Source organism: Medicago sativa, chromosome 7 (assembly GCF_051527215.1).
Source record: "Medicago sativa cultivar Bolivia chromosome 7, Bolivia_mono, whole genome shotgun sequence".
NCBI lineage: Eukaryota > Viridiplantae > Streptophyta > Magnoliopsida > Fabales > Fabaceae > Medicago > Medicago sativa.
Window position 1 is genome coordinate 101,817,776 of NC_140755.1, and position 13,611 is coordinate 101,831,386.

Genomic DNA, 13,611 nt, shown 5'->3' on the forward strand with positions numbered 1-13,611 from the left:
ATATATAATTGTTGTTTTTGTCTGTTCTATTTTGTTGTGTATCTTTGTACTTGGTTTTTTGTTTACTTAGTACACCTTATGCTACTAGCCTGTCTCTGTTATATTTAAAACTAGTTTCACACACTCAAATTAAAACTAGTTTCACACACTCAAAGTTAGAAGAGTACACACATTAATTTACTACATTTCAAAGTATAATTCATTAGTTACAATCATCTATCTTATAGTCTTTTATATGTTAACACAATTTACTTAATTATAAATGATATATTTTTCAAATAAATAACTATAGACAATATAAAGGGAATCACAATTGTATTATTTTTAATATGACAGTAAATGTTGAACTGTAGACGAGTTTTTCATCCTTACATAAAAATCAAGCAAATTTGAAAGTGATAAATAAAAATAAAATAATTAAGCATTTCATATAGCGACACTGCGCAAAACAACAGTTTCTATGGTAAGTCCTGGTCCAAAGCCAAATAACACACCCCATTCAAGTCCTTCTCCTGTTGTCTTCAGTCCATCTTGAGTTGATTTCTTTCTCATTTCATCTAAGATAAACAAAACACATGCACTTGACATATTTCCATATTCACTTAGCACTTCTCTAGTGGCTCTCATCTTTTCAGGCTTCAAGGCTAACTTTTGCTCTACTTGATCTAAAATTGCAGGGCCACCAGGGTGTGCAATCCAAAAGATTGAGTTGTAATCAGAAATTCCCAATGGTTGGAAAGCTTCAACTAATGCTTTATCAATGTTCTTTGAAACAATCCCAGGAACATCTTTAAGAAGGTGGAATGTTAGTCCAGCTTCACGAAGGTGACCATCAATGGCTCCTTCACTATCTGGAGCAATTGTTTGTGCAGTCCAAACCATCTCAAATATAGGTTTCTCAATTTCTGGTACTGGATCAGAACCAACAATTAGTGCAGCAGCTCCGTCTCCAAATAGTGCTTGTCCAACAAGGCTGTCCAAGTGAGTATCACTAGGGCCGCGGAATGTGACTGCAGTGACTTCAGAACAAACAACCAATACACGGGCACCTTTGTTGTTCTCAGCCAAATCTTTAGCCAAACGAAGCACCGTGCCTCCTGCAAAGCAACCTTGTTGGTACATCATATACCTTTTCACATATGGGCGAAGACCCAAGAGTTTTGTGAGTTGGTAATCAGCTCCAGGCATGTCTACACCACTTGTAGTGCAAACAATTAAGTGAGTAATCTTTGACTTTGGTTGACCCCATTCTTTTATAGCCTTCACTGCAGCCTCCTTCCCTAGTCTAGGTACCTCTACCACCACCATGTCTTGCCTGGCATCCAATGAAGGTGCCATATATTCACAAACACTAGGATTCTCTTTCAAAATCTCCTCTGTTAGGTACATGTATCTCCTCTTGATCATAGATTTATCACCTGAAGGTAATTATGATAGGATGATATTAGTTCAGCAAATTGGGTGATATGAAACCAATGACAAAATAATGGGCCTGGTAGTTCTATATTTATCCATTTGGCAAGCAAATTTAATAACACCATTCACCAGTGTCTTTTACAAATAAAGATATTTGCACTGTATCATATTTCATATAACAGCTTGCAGGTGTTTTCAGGAGAATTATATTAAATGGAAAGTATCTAATAAGAAAATTATTATTTATACTTACACATGCGTTGGAATTTCTCTTTGAGTTCAGTCTTGTGCTCGCTATTTGTGATTTTAAAGTAAAAATCAGGATATGTACTTTGTTCAACACAATTTGCTGGATTTGCAGTGCCAATGGCCAAAATGGTTGCAGGACCTTCTGCCCTCTGAGCCTTGCGAATTTCAGATACACTCACCATCTTGGTATCTTTAGTAGTTTCTATGTAATACTCAATTGGTTTGCAGTACTTGTTTGTTGTAGAAAAGGAAAGGGGTGAAGAGTGTTGTGGTGTAGAAAGATGTGTGGGATGAGATGGTTTTATATGAAGGGAAGAGTGGATATTGGAGGGTAGGTAGCTGAACATCACGTGCGTGTTTGAATCAAATACTTGATATTATGCAAATTTTATATTCAACAACCAATGGGGTACCAATAATATACTCTGACTCTGACTGGCTGGCTAGGTGTGTGCGTACATGAACTGACCATGTAGGAGTTTGGTGGCAAATACCAGCATGATTTTGAAGACCCTCTCTAGTCAAACCCCCCTTTTATTTTTATTATTTTATAAACAAACCGGCTAGTATTTTATTTAGAGTGAAAATTTACTTTAGTATTTGAGAAAAAACCGTTCAATCTGTTATCAGAAAAGTAAAACTCCTAGTTTCTGAAGAAAATTTATTTGGACAATTAACCCCTACTTAAACCTCCATCAAGATCCAATGAACTTAAATCACTGCTTAGACATGAGGGGAAACATGTGAAGATTTTGATCAACATAATATATTGAAAGCATAATCTATTGCTTTATGAAGATTTTGATCATTAACCACATTACATGAAATAAAACGCCATGACTCAAGCATTATCCCAATTTTGTAGGACATGCCAATCCTTGAATCTAACAAAAAATCTAACTGAAAAAAGTTTTTTTAATAATACTTTCGTCTAATATAGAAAAGAATGTAAGAAGTTCCATAAAAATGTGTACTCATGAAAACTAGTAAAACTAGTGGTAAATACTATTGAAGTTCAAACAAATTAATAATAGATCAAACATTATTTAAATACAGTAAGATTAGTAGATTACACAGAAAGCTAATCATTAAATTTAGTAAATTCTAAATTTTTAGATAGTAAAATTCTAAATTTTCTACAGGTACAAATTTATAAATTTACAAATTTGACATCCATATCAAATAATCATATGGAGACACTATTGGATTTGGGAACCTGCACCAGTTAGTTCACCTTCACTTCTTGGATAAAGCAAAGTGTATGGTGTTTTAACCGTTCGAGCTCGATTATTGAGTCTAACATCACCATTTCTTTCAGTTTCTTTCCAAATTTGTCAAATGATTCCAATGGCTCTGCATCATATGTCCAATGTTTAGTGTCTCTTTGTCCGAGGTAGACCTCATCAGAAGAATGTGCAGACAATATTTCTTTAAGCGAAACGCCAACAAGAGTCTGCAATTGCGCCGCAACTGTTTTCAGAAAAGCCTTCTCAGGATTTGTCACATCACATGTTCATAATACTCTTCAGTTCCTTTCTCAGGCATGAAACTGCGACTTTTTGTTAGACGCTCGGCTAGTAACCTGCATAAGGATATTGTCCAAATTTTACAGCTGCATGCAGGGCTGAAGCAATCCATATAGTTATTTCAGGTCTTTTTACATGGACTGAATCGAAAATTCGCTCATTTTACATGTGTTAATTAACAAATAGGTACTTTCAATTTTAGAGGATTAAAATCAAATTTTGTTGTTACATAAAATGGAAGATGGAACATCTGAGAGTGAAGGAGACAATTAATCAAAAACCTTATTACCTAAATTACAATGAACAAAACTCAAAGGGTCAATTTCATCACAGGGTGAACTTCACAGTCTCCCTTGCATAATGCATGGAAGGAAACCATTAGAATTGCAAAAGAAATAGGAAAACAAAGGGTTACTAGTTAAGACATGGTTAACAGCAAATAAAGTCGAAAGTCTAAACACGTTAAGAAGACAAATAAATGGTAAATAATCATAATAACTAGTTGTTATTTATTATATCAAAATAAATGGTAAATTATCATAAAATATTAGAAACAAAGTACAATAATACACCAACACCAAATAAATACTACTTCACCCTACAACTACCCTACTCAATCTGTATGATGCAGGTTTTAACTTTTAAGGTAGTGATGATCCCTTATTTAGATGAAGTATCCTAAGTAAAAGAATACGTGGAACAATTTTGGCATTTCAAATGGACACACTATTGGGAATGCCTGCACCAGTTAGGCCACTTTCACTTCTAGGATAAAGCAAAGTGTATGGCATTTTAACAGGTCCAACTCGATTTTTGAGATTCACATCATCATTCATAGCTACAATTCTCTCTTCAATTTCTTTCAGTTTCTTTCCAAACCTGTCAAATGCTTCCAATGGCTCTGCATCACATGTCCAATGCATACTGTCTCTTTGTCCAAGGTAGACCTCATCAGAAGAATGTGTAGACAAAATTTCAATAAGCGAAATGCCAACAAGAGTCTGCAATTGTGCGGTGATTGTTTTCAAAAAAGCTTTATCGGGATTTGTCACAACTTCATCATACTCTATAGTTCCTTTCTCAGGCATGAATCGACGACTTATTGTTGGACGGTTCGGTGAGTAACCTGCAAAAGGATATTGTCCAAAGTTTACAGCTGCATGTAGAGCTGAAGCAATCCATATAATGATTGTGCAAGTTTCCGTCAACTCTTTCACTGTTTGCATCTTTGGCCACCAAGGCTCGTTTTTCTTGTCGCCGTGACCTTCTTGTATTAATTCCTTCCACCAAGATTGTAGTTCTGCATCTTTCTTTACCGTGTCATCATTCTTGTAGTAAAAGGAACAATAGTCCTGAACCCATGTGTTGATTGCAAACCAAATCTCTAGCCCGTCCACCGCGTAAGGGTAATCGTCGATTATTAGTCGAAGGCCATACGGAGATGCTGAATCTTTAATTGCCATTCCTCTGAAAGAACCAACAACGTATCAGTTCATGATCATAAAAAAATGGATCTTTACTTACAACGGCCAAATTCTAGATTACTAAGCTCCTTTATCTTAGAAACCGGAATGTTAACAAAACATAAAAATAATAATAATTCACAAAGGATCTTTTATGAATACTCAGTTAAGTTGTTTAGCCAAATATTTCATAAATATATTAGTGATGGTCTAATTGGTCTTTGACTGTGTGGTCTGTTTACCTCTTGACAAGATCTACTGGCAGTGCTTGTTCGGGGAAAGTCCAATCCTTATAAAGCGCTGATGACAACTCCATGGCATACTTGGAAGGATACACTGTGGCCTCTAAAAGGCCACCTGCATTGATGAGGATTTGTCGCGCAAGTGCATTTATATTCATTGTGTCGCGGAAATGAGGATGCAATAGTTTATGAATGGGGTGAAGAACACTAAGTTGTCTGTTTGCAGATATAATGAATGGCTCAATCGACGCATGAGTATGCAACCTGTGATATACAACATGAAATATATAATATAAGGAAAACTTGAGTGCTAAGGGACCATAGAAGTAATTTTGCCAAAATAAAATAAAATAAACTTATACCAGTGGCTGATAAGCTGATGATAACCAGAGTCGTTTACTGCTACATAAGCTTTAGCCAATTGCCAGATGGAATTTTCAACACCATTTTCGGCAGGCGTGTAAACATTACTAATGGCACCATGTTGATCTCCTTTGGGATGTGGCAAACTCAATTCAATGGCCAATGGCTTCAAAGTCCCGTTTTGTTGCAGAAAAAGAATTGTCCTACTCGCATAAGTCTTTGTAGAAGTGGAATTTATCCTCCTCAAGTATGTCATCAGTGCATCATGGTGATCCAATATAAACAACTTCTTTTGTGCAATTGCCTATTAACACAATGAATCATTACATTAGATAAAAAAAAAAATGAATTGAATTTGAATGCAAAGTTGTCACAAAATTCAAAGAAAATTGTATGATCAAAACAGAATATCATATCAAATTTGAAAATTGCCTCGTCAACTGTGAGTCCATCCAGGTTGCTCTCAATGTCTGATTTCCTTATTGTGCTAGATTGATCGCCGTAGACATTAGGATCTAGCTTAGATGTTGGTGGAAATTCCTGCATTTTAATTAATAAGCACAAATGTGAGGGGAAAATATAGTCCATGATTTATTTGACTAGTGAGTCTCTTAAGTTTCAGAAAATAAATTTGGGTAATTATAACTTATATAATATAAATCCGTAAGGCTTACTTGGAGGCTACGAATTATGACAGGATTTACACCAGCCAGCATTTCTCTAGCAAATTCTTCATCAGTTCTCCATGCAGATTTATCCTCTGCTCCAAATCATTAAGAGTGTCATTACAATAACAAGACTGGTTTGCAAAATGCATGACTTTTCTTGATTATGGTATGCAATATAATAGGTAAAAATCTATGTAGCACCGACACTTCATAATGAACATGTATCCGGTGTCTGACACATGTTGCTGTCTGACACTACACATGTAGTTACTTTCAAACACTACTGTTATTTTCTTAAATAACTAAAATACACATATGATCATGTAGATAAAAAATACCTTTAATCACTTGAGGCACAGGATATTTGAGGAGCTTTTGACCGTCAGTTCGGAGAATTTCTTTGAGCATTTCAGCAGGGATTTTATCCCTAATTCTTTTAACTGCACCCTCAGGAACTTCAATCCCACCTTCATAGAGTTTAAGTACATCTTCAAAGCTATCAAACTCATTAGGGGTGCTATCAAACAGTGATTCTAGTTCAGGTTTGATAACTTGAACTATAGCTTTAATTGCATAAGCAAGAAAGTCGGACATTTTCACGTGACCAAATCTTTCGTCCCTTGGAACATAGATGTCTAAGCTCATGGCAAGATTCAATCTACTCTCACTATTAGCATCTGGAAACATTATCAACAAAATAAATAAATCACCACATTAGAAATTTCTAACCATAATAGGGAGGACTAATTGTCTTTCAATCACATCTTTCTGAAGTGAACTATGATGGAATATGATTGAACGCATGTGTAAGAAAAATATATTAATTGCGAGTACATAATTATTAAACTGGTGATCATTGTGGAAAATCCGAACCTGACTTTGCGGGTGGTCTGCTAGTTCTTCCCCTGCGAGGGTAAGGATATTCACTGGACCCTCCAAGAACTGGACGAACATATTTCGGACCTTTATCAGGATCCGCCAAATCATTATAGTATGCATAATCATATACCCTGTCCCATTCTTTGAGTTGGATGTTATCTCCAGAGCCTCTTAAAGTTTCAAGTTCTTCTTCTCTATACTTAAGAAGTGGAGCTGGTGTTTCACTTAGAAAGTATGTCTGAAACACATTAACAATATATGTAACTAGTACTATAGTTAAAGGGATCATGTAATACCAATACCTTGTATTTGAAAGTTTACCTTGTTGCTGAAGAAAATGCGATCCTTTTGATATTTTTGAGAAGGGTATACCCAAGAGTTGCATATAAAGTGGATAACACCTTGGCCAGGAACATTTTCAAGTGTCAAGCTTTTTAGGTAGAACTCACTGTGATGATTATTCTTAATTAGAAATGCTCCTGGTGTTCCTATATCATCATCCAAATCAAATGTAACCTTGTATGTTGATTCACCAGCTATTAAGGGTGTGATTGTGCCATTCCAGTCTTCTAGATATGCAGGCTTCCCAACTTTTCCTTTCATGCCATTGCCTTCAAAATTTATGATCATAATAACATTCAGGCTTAACATATGGTAAATAAAGCATTATTCAAAGATAGTTTTCTTGGTAAGTATTATATTTATATTAATTTTTTTAAGGGTTATATTAAATTTAATTAACAGTATAGAAAAATTAAGTTTGGTAAATTAAAGTTGTATTATTTTTTTTTTTTATCTAAAGTGAACTCTTTACTCTGTGACTTGTAAGAGAAACTCCTTTTACAAAAATGATATTAATATGAGCATATCTAATTTCATCAAGGTAATAATTTAATACTCACATAACCCAAAATTTACATAATATTGGTAATTATTTTACTAAATGGTAATGATTACTACATTTAATGGTTTAATCGGTATTAAATTTCTCTAAGTATTTTTCTATTTTATTCTTTAATTAATAAACTCTATTTTTTTTAATAACAATAAACTCTCAATTTAATCTCTGAAGTATCATTATAATCTTTCAAATTTACAATCAAAAGTACATAAAATAACAATTAATTCTTAAAGTGTACCAAATATGTCTTCTTTTTTTTGGGTAGATAGACGAAATGAACCGTACCAAATATGTCTTCTTTTTTTTGGGTAGATAGACGAAATGAACCAAATATGTCTTCTTTTTTTTGGGTAGATAGACGAAATGACAAAGCCATTATAAATTCACACACAAGTGGAGGTACCGGGGTTCGAACCCCGGTCATGACATCCGGCCTAACTTTCGGCATTTTGCCAGTTGAGCTAGGACTTCTGGATTACCAAATATGTCTTTTAATCTCAAGTATATGAAAAATTGTCTCATATAGTCTACAACAACTTAACCACAGGGATGCAATTTCATTTAATTTAATGACTATTTTTTATTTTTATATATTTTAGAGATTGCATTTAAAACGGTGTGAAATATCTGAGTCTAAATTGGTCGACTGTATTCTTTATCTCTTACTTATGTACACATGTGCATTTTATATTACCTATGCAGAAAATTATAATAAGGGTTAATGATGCTTTACCCCCTGTAATATAGGTCATTTTCGGTTTTACACCCTGTAAATTTTTTTATTTATTTACGCTCCTGTAAAATATTTTTGTTTTGATTTACCCCCTAATAAGTCATTCAAAAACCAATTTTTTTTTATTTTTTTCTTCAGATATTCTGGTTTTAGAATGACCTATTAGGAGGGTAAATCAAAACAAAAATATTTTACAGGGGCAAATAAAAAAATATATTTTAAAGGGTGTAAAATCGGAAATGACCTATATTAAAGGAGGTAAAACACTATTAACCCTTATAATAACAATTTAAAAAAGCAAGTGGGGAATTGTAATTGTAAATTATTATTAATATTAATAACAGTGTCACTAATTGTCATTTTATAGATGTTTTAGTTGTAATTGTAAAACACTATGTTTTAGTTGAGTATAATGTCAAGCTCTTGTTGAGTTGATACCTCACGGACAATTATAATAAGTTAATTTGCAGCTTTACTCTAGCTAGAGCCTTGGCTATTTTCTAAAAGAAATGCAATAAATATTTCATCAATTTATTAATTATATCATAATATTACTCTTTAAAATATATTTACACGATATTGTCCAAAAAATATATTTATATCGTAGCATATATTTTCAAATACAAAGGAATACATGTGTATAATATATTTAAAGAATATAACTTACATTAATTTTATCTAATAAAGAAACGAGTTTTTCCTAACCCATATTGGTTTCACCTTGGTCATAAGAAAAGAAACCTTAATTAACCTCCCAGCCTAAAAGAAGAACTCGTTGAATTTTCAGAATACAGAATAGGGTGGGGCTGCGAAATGCGAATATAGGGTATTGAAGCGTATTGGTTGGGGTAGGAAGTGATTTTACTATTTCATCCTTAGATATTTTATTTATTCCTCCCAAATTCCCATGCACTTCTAACTTGCAAGTAATGCATTAGAACTTTCACAAGCATTCAAAAAAGAAGAAGAAGAAATCAAATCTTCTAAGGGTTTGTAGAAGAACTCTAATCAAATTTTGAATATAGGGAAAAAAATTAGTGGTTTAAAGTTTTAATTGGTGATTTAAATTTTGAATAATGGTATTATTTTTTAAAATAGTTTATTTAAAATTTATTTTGTAATAACACGTATTTTATGAAATAAATTTTCATACAAGACATAACACATTAATTTGTTATGACATCGAATAGATTAAATAAAACTCGCTACTACTTTCATTTAACTTAAACTATTTTTTTTTGTATTCAAAATCAAAGGTTTTAATATATTATGTGTCAAAGACAAGAATAAGACAACATTTTGCATTGACTTTGAACTAAGCTTAAATCAAGTATACGAGAGGTTGTTGATCCGATGATTCTTCTCATAGCAAATCCAAATGAAATAGTCTAAGTGTTGGAATACCTTAGGACATCTATTATTTAGGGTCAAAAATACTTATTATAGTGGGTTATGGATGATAACAAAAAGAGAAATAAACATGATTAATTGTAAAAGGAGAAATTTTTCTAGGGGAAAAAAGAAGAGAAAGAACAAAGTATGAGGATGAAAATACTAACCAGGGTCGCCTTTATCAGCACTTACAAGTTGGAGAGAAACCTTTTTTCCCACCAACTCATGAATACCATCAAGAAACGAGGCACTCAAATCCTTAAAATCCAACACATTTTTCTTCATCACTACTACTTCCCCTCTCATAATGCGGTCATTCTTGTTCTTATTATTATCATCATGGATGCTAAGGACGTTCATGATGTTATGAAACATCTCTTCTTATATATTCCTTCTTTGAGAAGTAGAGCAATTACAACTTAATTTGTCACAAGTGATCACAACAAAGAATAAAAAGAGACTTATCAAATATCAAAATACTTTTTTTTAGAAGAAATATCAAAAGACTTGCTATGTGAATGAATTAGTTTTTTTTTGAGAGAATGTGAGTGAATTAGTTGTGTATTTATAGAGAGAAGAGAAAAAAAAATTTTTTTAGGGAAGAGAAGAGAAAAGGGTAGTGTTATCTTGTGCCCTTAGGGCACATGTTAAGAAACCTAAAAGAAGAAACTTTCTATAAAATTTTGTGTATTTAAATGATTAAAAAGTTAAATATTAAATGCAATGCACACATTTCAATAAATTTTTTCTATATTTGAATCATTAATTTGTGCCTAGGACACAAGTTAACATTTCCTTTGTTTTTTTACACGTATAGGAAACTTGCACCTGTTAATTTGATACATTGTACCCTTCAAAAAAAAATTGATGCATTGTAAGTAGTATTCTTTGGGACAAGACGTCTCTCCTATATATATTTTGATTGATTTTGATATAACCCGTTTATTTGTGGTGACACATTTTATCGTAAACTTCTTATTTGTTTCTCACTAATGTCTCAATATTTCCTTTCTACTTCCAAGGCACGGTATGGCGGCTTTCTGCAAGACTAAGATTTCGGTGGATGGTGGTATGCTCTATGACACATGTGCACTCTTTCTAACGAGTGTCCTAAAAACACTCTTTAAATACTTTAAATAGTAAATTTTTATGAGAAATTATACATTCAATGCATTGAAAATTTAAATGTTAAACTTTTCAGTTAATAACTTTTAATTGTGAAACTTTTTATGACACTCGTTAACATTTCCTTAATTATCTTCTAAAAACAACAACGTTGAAATTTATTCATGGCAAATTCTCACTCACATATTTAACTTCTCATGTTCTTTCAAAAAAAAAAAAAATTTAACTTCTCATTTTACCTCTTTCTCTCTCATCATATTTCATCATCAACTTATCACATGTATCATTTAATTATCTTTCAAAAATCTATTGTGGTCCATCATACAATATTCATTTATTACTTGCTACGACTTACATCCGTAAACACTCCAATGGATGTATCACATCAAACACAAAGGTATACACAATATAATGTATATATCATCACATAGATAAATCAAATAAGGATATGACATGTATATTATATATCAATGATAAAGTTATCATTGTCACAAAAATTATATTCAATTTTAATAAAATATTCAATATTTTAATAATGTTTTAATTTCAACATATTTTAGATTATACTAATAATCGAAATGTCTTTTAATAAAATTATATAGCGTGACTTTGTCTTTTAATTAAAATGTATAGACTATTTTCCAACTTCCATCAAAGAATTTTTTTGGATCAGTCACTCCTTATACTTTTTTAATTAGTTCATGTAATAATCGAAATGTTTCAAAATATTGCTGGTCATGGACCAATTATGCCTGTTTATAAAAACAAAAAAACTTTACTAACGAGTGTCTCCAGTGCACTCTTTAACCATTTTAAATTAAACAATTATTCTTTAAAAATGTCAAAATTTTCAAAACACCGTTTACACAAACTTTTAGAAAAAAATCATCATTTATGATCCTTAACTAATGTCCTAAAGGCACTAATTAACATTTTAAAAAATGGGTCATGTTAACTTGTGCCCTAAGGGCACATGTTAAGCAAGCAAAAGTAGAAAGATTCTCTTGAATTTTGTGCATTTAATGAATCAAAAGTCAAAAAATTAAATTCAAATACATTAATTACACTAAATTATTTCCACTTTTGGCTCATTAACCTGTGCCCTTAAGGGCACAAGTTAACATTTCCCTTAAAAAATATATATAAGTGAACTGATATATTGTTGGTCATGGCCAATGGACCTATCATTCAGACTTTTTTTTTTTTTTTACAAACCTATCATTCAGACTTGATGATAAATTGATAGCAATGTATTTTTATTTTTTTTGTGAATGATAGCAATATATTTAAATTTGGAAAAACAGATTTGACGGAAATTTTAATGAAGGTTTTTGATTAAAATTTATAGGTACTTCATGCTTAAATTGTCCAAACATTCATACTTGAACCAAACACGTACCCCTCACATTTCATGGGCATTAATGAATTCTTGAAAAAGAGTATCGTCGTGTTGTTCGGGATTGGCTAGGTTGGACCAAAAATATAACACAATCAAATTTTAGCAATTTCATTAGTCAAGAAATATTCCTTCAAAAAAAAAAAATTAGTCAAGAAATATAAATGTTCCTTAATTTTACAAGTTACTAATCTACATTCAAATTCTTAAATTTTGATAGAGAAAGATGGGATATTGTGTTAGATATTCATTTTAATTTTAAATATCAGTAAAAAATTAAATACTATTTGTTTACAAATGTTATTGTTTTTTGCCATGAGTTTAGTTTAGTTGATAGAAATATTGCATATTATTCTTTAAAAAAAAAAATATTACATATTATATGCATGGGTTGAGATTCGAACCCCAGACACCCCACTTCTCCACATTTAAAATATGTGAGCTCTAGCAAAAAAACAAATGATTTTAACCATTGAAATGAAACTACTATCAAAACTACAAATGCCAAAAAATACATATTCGCGGATATTCGTTGATAAAATTTGTCCTGGATATGGGGTGAATAACTCAACAGATGCTCACAGATAAAATAAACAATTTTTTTTCAATAAAGATAAAATTAAAATTATTTAACTATCTATATCACTTAATTGATATGGATGTGAATATAAGGGTATATCTACTCGTGGATGTCCGTACTCTCCTTAGTAAATTTACCAAATTATCACATTACTTATATAGTATAAATGTTACTCACATGAAAGAAACTCTAACCTGATTTATCAATTTATGTTTGTTTGATTAATATTTTTGTTGTCAAAATGAATACGTAATGTGCTAATATTTTACTTATATAGTATAAATGTTACTCACATGAAAGAAACTCTAACCTGATTTATCAATTTATGTTTGTTTGATTAATATTTTTGTTGTCAAAATGAATACGTAATGTGCTAATATTTTTATGTGTAATACTCTTTTGTGTTGCAAAAGAAGGAGAAAGAAATTCTACATTATAATCAAAATAATACCTGTTATATAAATCAATTTATTTTATATATGTGCATATTTGCAAATTCCCAGATACCTTAAAATTCGATAAATATCACTTATTTTTTGTTTTGATTTTCTTTTTCCGATAAATTCTGTTTAGCATAAATTTGCATGAATAAGGACATACATGGATATTATTTTTATCCAAAGAGATGGTAACATATGATATACTCCCTCCGTCCCAAATTGTATGTCGTTTTAGTAA

At 31.7% G+C, this 13,611-nt stretch overlaps 2 protein-coding genes across 2 annotated transcripts; both read right to left on the reverse strand.

Annotated features, from left to right (window-relative positions):
- Nucleotides 1-298: 298 nt before the first annotated feature.
- Nucleotides 299-1,940, reverse strand: LOC146911397 (chalcone synthase 4). The gene is made up of 2 exons (XM_085724596.1): nt 1,670-1,940; nt 299-1,418 (listed from the first exon to the last, which is right to left on the reverse strand). Exons 1-2 carry the CDS (start codon nt 1,845-1,847, stop codon nt 427-429), a joined length of 1,170 nt encoding a protein of 389 aa, XP_085580722.1. The 5' UTR covers nt 1,848-1,940; the 3' UTR covers nt 299-426.
- Nucleotides 1,941-3,631: 1,691 nt separating this feature from the next.
- LOC146911398 (putative linoleate 9S-lipoxygenase 5) lies at nt 3,632-10,416 on the reverse strand. The gene is made up of 9 exons (XM_085724595.1): nt 10,000-10,416; nt 7,128-7,417; nt 6,801-7,044; nt 6,266-6,604; nt 5,934-6,019; nt 5,692-5,799; nt 5,259-5,563; nt 4,897-5,160; nt 3,632-4,658 (listed from the first exon to the last, which is right to left on the reverse strand). Exons 1-9 carry the CDS (start codon nt 10,205-10,207, stop codon nt 3,905-3,907), a joined length of 2,598 nt encoding a protein of 865 aa, XP_085580721.1. The 5' UTR covers nt 10,208-10,416; the 3' UTR covers nt 3,632-3,904.
- Between the last annotated feature and the right edge of the window lie 3,195 nt (nt 10,417-13,611).